Source organism: Cynara cardunculus, assembly GCF_001531365.2.
Source record: "Cynara cardunculus var. scolymus isolate 2C chromosome LG 6, CcrdV1, whole genome shotgun sequence".
NCBI classification, from domain to species: domain Eukaryota; kingdom Viridiplantae; phylum Streptophyta; class Magnoliopsida; order Asterales; family Asteraceae; genus Cynara; species Cynara cardunculus.
Genome location: NC_037533.1, coordinates 13,360,689 through 13,371,502, shown reverse-complemented (window position 1 = coordinate 13,371,502; position 10,814 = coordinate 13,360,689). Strand labels below are relative to the sequence as shown.

The 10,814-nt window shown below is 35.4% G+C and overlaps 1 protein-coding gene across 3 annotated transcripts; it reads right to left on the bottom strand.

Moving 5' to 3' along the window:
- Nucleotides 1-1,033: 1,033 nt before the first annotated feature.
- LOC112513995 (probable methyltransferase PMT28) lies at nucleotides 1,034-6,861 on the bottom strand. 3 transcript variants are annotated; one of them, XM_025120262.1, is made up of 9 exons: nucleotides 6,604-6,857; nucleotides 5,603-6,240; nucleotides 5,358-5,507; nucleotides 4,837-5,107; nucleotides 4,614-4,706; nucleotides 3,896-4,070; nucleotides 2,748-2,990; nucleotides 2,138-2,332; nucleotides 1,232-1,430 (listed from the first exon to the last, which is right to left on the bottom strand). In XM_025120262.1, exons 1-9 carry the CDS (start codon nucleotides 6,656-6,658, stop codon nucleotides 1,232-1,234), a joined length of 2,019 nt encoding a protein of 672 aa, XP_024976030.1. In that variant the 5' UTR covers nucleotides 6,659-6,857. The 3 variants fall into 3 exon arrangements, with proteins under 3 accessions (XP_024976029.1, XP_024976030.1, XP_024976031.1); XM_025120261.1 differs by having other exon boundaries at nucleotides 1,034-1,430; nucleotides 5,603-6,861; XM_025120263.1 differs by lacking the exon at nucleotides 1,232-1,430 and having other exon boundaries at nucleotides 2,185-2,324; nucleotides 5,603-6,861.
- Between the last annotated feature and the right edge of the window lie 3,953 nt (nucleotides 6,862-10,814).

Below are 10,814 nucleotides of genomic sequence, written 5' to 3'. Positions count from 1 at the left end.
AGAGAATTTCATCGTCTGTCGTACCATCTCCATTTTGGAGAAGGTTCTGGGGAATTATTCGGAGCAAAAATTCTCAAAGCTCCATTTTTGAAGAAGCTCCAACATCACCAAAACGTATCCCAGATTTGACTACAAAAGAAGTAACTCGGAGGCTCTAAGGGGATGATAAGGGCTTCAGTTGTTGAAGAAAATGTTCCAATGAATCTTTATTCACTCTTTGTCGCTAACCATGGCAAACACTAGCAAGTGATGGTACAGATACGTCCAAATTTCGAACCTCCGGAGAGAAGGGCGTTGAGTCAGTATTTCCATGCCTAGTCCCTGTTTCGATTAAAGACCTAGAACATGTTACAAGTCTAAACAAATGAAATTTTTATGTGAGAAAATCAAGTCAGGAAGTCCTCTCATTCTGGTGCTTGTAAAATAAGACCAGTAGATGAAGTAGGAAATCCTTGGCGAGTAAAAAATCTCTGCCATAAAAGAAAAGAGAGTTTGTAGGCCTTATTCTACAGATCGAAGAGCGCCTTAACCGAAATTTCGTAAGTGTTCGTTTCACAACTTGTAAATGTACATTTTATATTAAAATAGGATTCTTTTAGACCATTTTTTTTATTAACCTGGATATCCAACCCATTATGCGAGCTGACTAATCCCAGAGCAACCACTTGCTTTGCAGATAACCCGGAGTCACCACATTTGAACTTCCGTGGCCATAAGGAGATTTTTATTCCTCCTTGGATTTGAACCTGAGACCTCCAGGTACTTTTGACCTTTGGAACCAAGCTCAAACCAACCGGGCAACACCCTTGTGATTTCTTATAGGCCATTTTTCAACCCACTAAGGACATTTCGTCAAACCGATCCCACCAGAATCATATTTAATTTAAAAAATAATATTTTTTTGCAAGTTGTGGAATGGGAAATTGTGAAATGTTGGTCCAATTGAAGGAAACTCATGAGAGCACATCAATCATACAGAAAGAACAAAAAATGGTGTCTTTTGTGAAACTAGCCTGCACAGGTTACAATGAGGTTTGATCTACTTCCTCCCCCAAACCCTAGGGGTGTTTCAATTCTTCTGTTAAATTTCAAACAACACACCTCAAAAATTTACACTTGCCATAAACAAACTATAATCCTATTACTATTGACTCAAATAATCAAAAAATACTGCTCAAAATGCAGCAATCGGTTCGTGTTAATTGCGTACCAACATCTGCAAACCGCAACTTCAAGGTCGCCAAATGGTCTTTTGGATGCATAGAATGCCCTCCTTGTTCTGAACAAACGTCATACGGATCTCCCAGTTTAAACTTCTAAAGATTGCTTCTAAAGGTTTAAGAATCTCTCCTTTGTCACGTATGATTGCCCAACCGCCAGGTCTTAATATGCGATCCATCTCAACGACTATGGTTACCGGTTGCTTACACCTGCAAAACAAGATTATCAATGCCAAGATTGTCTGTGAACTCCCGTAGTAGATTATGATCTTAGGGACAGGTTCATTTAAGGATCGTAAATATTTTGAGAACCCTAAGACCCAACTATCCATTATGAATATCGTTCATGATACTGATGGATGAATAATATTGTGTATATTTATTGATATTCATCATGTGTAATTGGTTCCCATTATTCTCAAAATATTTATGGTTCTTCATGTCAACACTAATGAACACAAGTCTTTAATATTACGGTAGAAACCCCCAAAAAAAGAATTTTGAGATAATTCAAACCAAACGAAATCCCCAAAAAAGAATTTTGAGATAAACCAAACCAAACCAGCGCAGTATATCCCACCCAGAGGTGGGGTCTGGAGAGGGTAAGATGTATGCAGACTTGACCTCTGCTTCAAAGTGAGAGCAACAGCTTCCATGTAGACCCCCCCCTTTCCCTAATAGAGTGACCAAATTATCCTCATGTATATTGTGGTGGAGTTTCTATATGTTGGCATCAAGGAAAATTGACCAAACTGCCAAGTGCATATTGAGGAAATGAACTGTAATCAACACATTCTGCTGACGTGGGGAAGGATTCGACAAGAAGTCATGAAGTTAAAAAGCATGATGAGATAACGATAGAAGAGAACGGAGGATATATAAAATAGTATGAAACGGAAAAAAAAACTCAAATTAACCTGTTCTTAAGCCTCGAGAAGAGATGATCAGCATGCAAAAGGTCATATGATCTTGGATAAGTACCAAAGGGTTCACACCAGTCGTGATAGATGCCAATAAGGCCACGCTCAAAGATTATGGGAAGTGTATCAGGTGCATACACAGGCACCACATTCATGACCCAAACCTTCTGTTGCAAGAGTGCAGCTGCAAAACTGTAATGTTATAATGCAATCAGCAAATTAACAAATGATAATGAAGTATTGGAATTTTGAGGTCAAACCGACAAACTTTCAACTTCCAATTGACATGAAAAATCATAGGCTTGACTTCAAAATAAAAATTAGCTCGCTCGTCCATTCTCTTGGAATAGAGGGGGAGTAAACACAAAATTAGAAATGATGAAATGTAAAAGAATAGGTACTGCATTTACAACCTCCATCCCAAAATAAATGTCCATAATGAAAAAGGAACAGGGTTTTAAAAATGTGTAATTACTTCTTAATTAACTAATGACAAGTTTACCCTTAATAATAGGACTAATGAATTTCTCCATCTCATAATTAAGGGTAGAGTTGGAAAGTGGGCACTTATTTTTGGGACGGAGTGAGTACTAATCTCATTTCGTACCTTCCGAAAATAGCATGCATGTCCATAACATTCCGAATAGTTGACCAGTTGATACCCATTCCTGTTAAGTAGGACTTTTCGAAAATAGATTTCCAGTGCGTGGTGTCTGAAACCAACTTATCTCTATTGTTCATCCAGTCAGGGAATGTCTGAAGCCTCTTGGGCCATTCCTCAGGCCACTCGGTCCCTCTTTCTTCAATGGCAGAAGGAATAAGATGCAAGCATGAATTTATGGGAACATACCTGATCCATAAAAATTCAGGCATTTTATTGGTAAAAGTTGAAGATTTCTTTTTTCCATCATTTTATATGTATTAATGTAGTGTTGCGATGTGATATAGAACTACAGAGTTTGATTTAAAATGTGAGCATATGGACATAAATTCCTAAAATGGTTGCAAAACAGCCACTAACTTCTGGACCCGTGAATAAACCTTCTATCAAGTATTTCAATTCTCGAAGATCTATGCAAGTAAAAAGTAGATGAGATAAAAGTAAGTGAAGTCGGTTAGGAAAAATATATTAACACCTAGCTGGGCCCGTTGAAGTGGTTGGAGATAATCTAGTGTTCCTAAATTCAAACTAGGGATACATCAATGGCACACAGCAATAATTTCAGCTACTTGGATGTGGTTTCCTAGATCTTCGAGAAAAAAGTAACTATTTTTCTAGGGTGCAATGGAGGGTTATTTAGGAGAATAACCTACCAATTTTTTTAAAATGCATGACCTTCTGCCAGATTTTAAGAACGATTAACACAAGAATGCCTCTTCCTAATAAAAGAATGCCTCAGAATCTGTTAGAAGGTCATGCATTTATAAAAAGAATCTTTCAAAAGGTGAATTTCCTAAATAAGCATGCAACAATGGGCCTGCTCGTTATGCCTATAATCCTGTATAAAAGAACAAGAAATGGACCGACTCCTATTCTCTTTTAGATTTATTTAAAAAGATAGGCATGCCTTATTCTAAAAGAAAGAAAAATTATGTGACTCATTTTCTCGTTTAGTTTATCGAAAAAATATGCAAGATTAATTCTAGATGAAAGAAAAAACAAATGGAGATGGGCAATATGCCTTAACCGTCGTATTAGAGATTCACTGTTAAATACACAAACATACGGAAGAGGATTGCCATTAACGAGCTTACCAAGCAGCATCTGCATTCTCGTTGTCCTTGCACATAGGAGGAACCTTCTTCCTTCTTAATGAATATATTTCATTTGATTCTGGTTTCTGGTATATTCTAATACCTATGTCGCTAACATCATCAGTTTTATGAGCCAAGACATTCCAACCAACTGATGCAGTCAACTTTGACATAGCTGCAGAATCAGAAAGTAAATCCAGTAAGAAGACAATAATATCTAAAATAGCACAAAAAGCAACCAAACTGTATAGTGTAACTAATAATAACTTATTTCCTCAATGGATAGTAACAGAGTTCCAAAATTTTCTATTTTGTACTCATTTTGACCGTGACATGCTTATCTTGTAACATTTGATGACGCTTATGAAATTTTTACGAAAGGATTATGGCTGACGTGGACGATAAACTTGACATCCTCGTCATCAAACGTTATAAAGATCAGCAGGTTATATGTCAAAATGGGTAAACAGTAAAGGTATGAAATTTTGAAACTTTGTTGCACTAAATAGGAATTAAGGCAAACTTCATTGCATTTTTCCCCTTAATTATAGAACAGAACAGTGCATCTTCAGATAATGCAATAAAACACGAGTGAAAACAATAGGATACAGGTTGAAGCAAAAGGTGGAAAGGAACCAAAAGATTTCATTTAAAGAAGTTCAATGAGTTTGGTACAAAAGAAGAAAGCAGATCTTTACAAGAATAAATAGAGACTAACCTTCATCATCTTCAATGCTATCATGTTTACTTGACATAATGAGATAGCCAGCAGGCCTTAAGATTCTATTCATCTCTATAAGCAGCTTGCCACCTGTTAAGTATAAGAAAACAAAGCAAACAAGCAAATGAATAAGACAGATATATTGCCAATTATAGAAAACCCACAAGATATAATCTGGTCAATGTAGGGGGAAATATATTGAAAATAAAGTAACACGAACCATTAGATTGCCAATGAATTTGACATTCTCCACAATGTATGGTATCAAAAGTACCACTCGGGAAAGGGAGCCTCCGAGTTCCAAAAGGGCTAACTATGGCAGGAAAACCACGCTCAAGGGCAACCTGAGCTAGATCCACAAGGTCATCCTTCAAGCCTAGAGTAAGCGTAAATGCATTCTTGTCAGAAAGGAATGCTCCAAAGCTTGAATCAATGCATCCAATGTCCAGTATTGTGCGAATATTTTTTCCCCATTCAATATCTGGTACCGTCTATTAGTTCAATCAATACCAAGAGAAGAAAAATTAGCAAAGTATCAAATATGCACCTTGCAAATAATTTAAAAAAATAACCTATAAGAAGTTAGTGATACAATCTTGAATTCCTAAAATGGTAGAAAAACACCAATTTTTAGGGAATAAAGTACAACATTTTGAGTTTTGGAATGAATAACAATAGTAGTATTGGAAGCTAGTTGATATCTAATAAGAGTTCATAAGAGAGAAAAATTAAAGTACTTACCTCTTCAATTGATTCAAGATAATGAGCAATTCCACCTGTGAGTTCAGATTGGTTTTGTGGAAAAGTGAGATATTCACCAGACTCCACCACCCAATTTTGTGTCTTAGCATATTGAGCTAGTTTTGGATGTGCCACATTCTTATACCATATCTGCAATGATTCTTAACTAGTTTATCACACGGCTAGTGAAAATAGAAAGCCATCAGAAAAACCTTAACCATAATTGTGTTATCATGTAAACATACCTTCTCTCTACTCTCTGGCCAGCTAACTGGTGTACGATATCCCTCATGTGGAAGAGGAACAAGGCACATTAAGGGATTCTTGGGACAGCTCCTCTCATGATGGCGATAACTTTTCATTCGTTTTGAAGTGGCTTCAAAGTCAATACACGGAATATAGTTATGCTTACTCCTTGTACTACACAATTTCCAGCCATACTCGGCCTTTGGATCAAATAATGGACCTGTAAACTTCTGCTTCTTCCCCCTTTTAGCCTTTATTTCAATACTCTCGTCTGCCTGATCTACATCACCTTCTGTACCATCTAAAGCACCATTCATTGTGTTTTCTTCTTCTTCTTCTTCTTTCCCTTCTTCACTTTCTCCTTCCACTTCGTTTTCTTTCCCATTTTCACTCTCCAAATCCTCAGTCTCAGATCCTTTCTCCTCCACTTGTTTCGCCTCTTTCTCATTCACTTTAACTATCTTCACACCCTTTTCTTCTTTCTTATTGTCTTTGGGTCCATCAACAGCATCTAATCCTAGTGACCCGTTAACCCCTTTCTTCTCCTCCACCTTTCCCAAATTCAAATCGGGTTTATTCTTGATTGGAACAGCAGAAGGTCTGCTCTTTCTTATTTGCCCCCTCTCTGAAATGGGTTCTGCCATTTCACCAAAAGTGCTTCTTTGAGATGTGAGAGAAGAAGCTGAAGGAGAAAACATATACCAAACAAACACAAAACACAATCCCAAGATTGTCACTGATGCGAACTTTATAAAAAACCCATATGACCTTTTCGCTTGTCGACCAAATCGAGCTATAGGCAAACCCATCTTCTTTAAACCCATCGACTTCAAAGTTAAAAGAAACAGATTGGAAAACTACTTTACATAATCAATTTCAATGAAGAGGAATAAAAACAAACAGATTGTGGGCATGAATGGATAGTGAAGTCAGAAGTGTTAACTGTAAGCCAAATGATGAAGAGATCAAGAAGAATGAGCAAATTGTTGAAGTTAGTTACCAATTGAATCCTTAACAAAATTGCATTGACATATAGTGATGCAAGTGATACCCATGTGCGTTCTTAGACTGCTTGAATCTTGATTCAACTTCCACAACAAGTTGGATCACAAAATCGAAAAGGTTCTCATGAAATAATAACTTTCTGGTAAGAATAGAAAAGGGAAGTAAACAGTGACCGAGTAGAAAACAGGGTTTTGGTCCAAGCGTAGTCCCGACAAGGATGTCTTCCGGGATCCGCATGCTGATTACTGCAAACGTCTCCTTTCCTTCTCCGAAGTTCGAACCCGTGCAGACCCGACCCGGCCCAACCCACCCCAATTTGTAACTTGAATTTTGAACTCGTAATCAGTTTCTCCTTAAAAAGAAAATATTCTCGACGTCCTAGAAAGTGTCCATAATAAAAAGCTAAAGCATCTGAATGATAATTTTATCTTAATGATAAACAAAGAAACTTTTTTTTTATTAATCTGGATATCCAATCTGTTATGCGAGCCGATTAATTTCAGGACAACCATCTGTTTTACAGATAACCCGGATTCACCGCATTTGAACCTCCTTGACCACAAAGGGATTTTTATTCCTCCTTGGATTTGAACATGTGAACTCCTGATACTTTGATTTTGGGAGCCAAACTCAAACCAACCAGGCACCACCATTGTGGTTGAAATAAACTTTCTTCGTCTCATCGTTAAGAGTAAAATAGAAAAGTAAATATGTAAATAAACTTTTAAAAGTAAATAAACTTTTAAAAGTCTACATTTTTTAGGACAAACTAAAACAGATATGGAAATAGGGCGGACCCACATGGATAGATATCGTATCACCTCTTCGTGGTTTAGTCCTACGGTTGTCAAAATTAAGTACCACGGTTGTTAAATTTGTATTTTTATATACTTCTTGTGTTTTTAAAAATATATGTAGATCGGACTCCAACATGAGTCTTTTCTATGTAAAGACAAGGAACCAACCAACAGATCTATACTAATATGGTGAAGAAAAAAAAAGTTAGATTTTTTAATACTCAAATTGTGCCACACCAGTAATGGATGGAGAAATTTTGTTTGTATTTTGGTATTAGTACTCTTGTACGATGAAGGGTGTTAAATTTGTACCAAATTAAACCAACTATATTAATTAAATTCGGGCCAATTTAATTGGTACCGATTTAAGTCGGTCGGTATTGTCGTATCAAATATGTAAACTTGGTTGATATACTGTATAAGCAATCTTGTACCGTGATTAGTCATTAAATTAATTATTTTATAGTTATTGATTAATAATTTAATAATTAATCTAATCAAATATATAACATTATTTTGTTTGTGAAGATCCCACGAAACACGTCAGTATTTAAATGTTTGTATTAATTTTTGAAGTATTGACTACTAAACATTTATTGTTTGACTACTGAACATTGTAATTAACTTTAATTTTTGCAATGTTGGTACAGAACTAATACCAACCAAAAATTCTTGTTACCAATTAAGTTGGTACAGAGTGTAGCTGGTTGGTATATGGATTATTGGTTGATAAAAATAGCCAAGTGAGTTTATAACATTATATGGAAATCGAGTTATACTCTAGCTACATGGAGCTATGTCGAAATTCAATCTAAATGGAGAGACAAACTTTCAACATCTTAACAGTTACAACATCAGTACCGCTAGTTACAACATCAAAACAAAAGGCTAGGTAGGTCGTTAGATTTGTTCCTTCACAGTATTTTTAACACCCGTAATATTGGGAAAATGATCGGAGAACGAACAGGAAAAATGGTCAGAGAACAACTGGGAAAACGGTCAAGAACTGCTGGGAAAACTATCAGGCTACAATGCAGGCTACAGTATGTCGCGACATGGTGCAGCTCGACGTGCATGGCATGGATGGTGTGGGCAACCTATCTTGCTGCCTAAACCACGGCCCAAACCATGCAACCTTCTGCTTATGTGTTGGTGGACGCGGGCAGGATAGCATCAGGCACCTGATCAACATAAGTTTTATGATTTTTTGGGGTTCTCTTTATTTTACTCTATCTTCTCCATCCCTTATCTGATTTGGGTGATTTTGGAGGCTATAAGCTCGTTTTTTGAAGCTCTTCAAGGGGGGCTTAAGAATATTAAGTTGCTTGGTAATTTTAGAGTTTCCTAAAAGGTTGGAAATCCGCTTCTAAACTACTATTTCTTGACCTAGGGTTTTGTCACCTTGCATCATCAACCTCCTTCTCCTCTTTGTGGTGTTTTGATATAGCTTGGGAGTTCAAAGGACGACTTTAGAGACGTTATCTAGTTTTGAAGATAGCAAAAGTGGTTGCTTTAGTACCATCCGACCATTCTAATTCTCTTTAAGAATCAGGGGCCATTTACAAAAAACTTACCCAATAAGTGCTTACAGGTAAAATTCAACATTATTACTTACTTATCGGTTAAGATTTTAGTCCACCAAAACGGTATCATATGTAATAATTTACCCGATAAGCTCTTACCATGGTAAGAGTCATCACCTTCACTTATTGGGTAAGACTCTTGTTCTTTGTCTCGCTCTTACCGGGTAAGACTTTTAGTCCTTGTCATACTCATCCAGTAAGGTAAAATGACTTGATAAATGCTTACCCGGAGTCCCGGATAAGCATTTGGTAAATGGTCCCTTAGATAGTCCTATTTAGAACTCTGATACTTAGCTAGTCCTTTTATAATCTTTATGTATTTCTATATCAAACTTTTTCTTTAAATTAAACGAGTTTGGAAGTTTTTAAATTTTCAGTTATTTTCAAATTTTAGGGGTGTTATAGACTGACAATATTTTACTACATTTTCTTTGGCATCTGATATGAAATAATGTTTCAGTTTGCTTTGATGATCTCTTGTTATGGGTCATTATAAATGACATGATTGGTCAATGGGAGTTGAGATGTGTTTTTTTTGGCAAAACGATCATTGCAATTTGAAGAATGAAAGTCAAGTAATTGGTTGCTTAAAACCTTGGATAGTTATGTAATTTACTTTATCTCGATAATCAGTTTTATTACGATATTGTTTATTCATTGATTTAAAAAAAAATGAGCTAATGTATAAAATACTTGTATAGTACACTCCTAGCCACCCACAACTCACCAACGAACCCTGTTGCCCCTGCCGGTAGCCCCACCCTCCGACCCTGCCTCCCTACCCGACCATGTTCATTGTCTCCCATTCCCTTGTTTTCTAATTCACAGATTAAATTCTTTTAGCCCCCGAAAGTTAGTATTTCTTATCTTTTAACCGTCTAAAGAAGTATAAGTTATGGTATTTTCATGATCCTTTATCCATTTGACTAGACGTGGTGTAAATGATATGGAATTATTGGAAAGTTACGTCTTACGTTGTCTTTATATTGGATTACATAATATATATGTACAAAAACCGTGTGGTCATTTTAAGAATTTTCCTAGTTTTAAATACAACATGAACATTTTAAAATAATTCGCTTATAACATGTGAATCATGGTCGTCCACATTGATGGACAATAATTTTATCCAATAAGAGGAGATATATGATTAGGTGATTGACAATCATCACGATCGTCATCTCGAATATTAATTTTATGGTTGAAAATGAATCAATATAACAATAAAAAATACAAATAATGTCAGATAAGGAAAAACGTGGTGTAATAGAATATGATAAGAAAACGATTGACTTATTGAATAAGACATATTTTTTTGTCGTTATTCTTTTTTGATCGATTAATATATCATCGGTAAAATCTTTCAAATAATGTTGGACATAATCATGTCGTGTTTAAAATTTTGCATTATTATCATGTCCCATTCTTATACCGAATGTGACGTATACATGGTTTTCATAAGCTATCCAATATTATTAAATATGTGGTGGAAAGTTTAAATTTTAAAGAGAATTTTTAACAGATTCTTTAAAACAGAGAAAATCAAAATTTCTTTTATATTTTGCTCCAACAAATTTTTTATATTATTATTTAAAATAGAAAAAAAAACTTCAAATTTAGAAAGTCTCTGAAATCTAATGTGAAAAGAGCAATGGTTTCTTTATTAATTCTCATCAATAAAATTTAGTTATTATTATTATATATATATATATATATATATATATAGTTTGTTTTCAAATACAACCCGTTGTATTTGTACAACCAATGCAACCCAATAAATTGAGATATTTATGGAAATGATGAAAGTTCATTTATTATGATTTGAA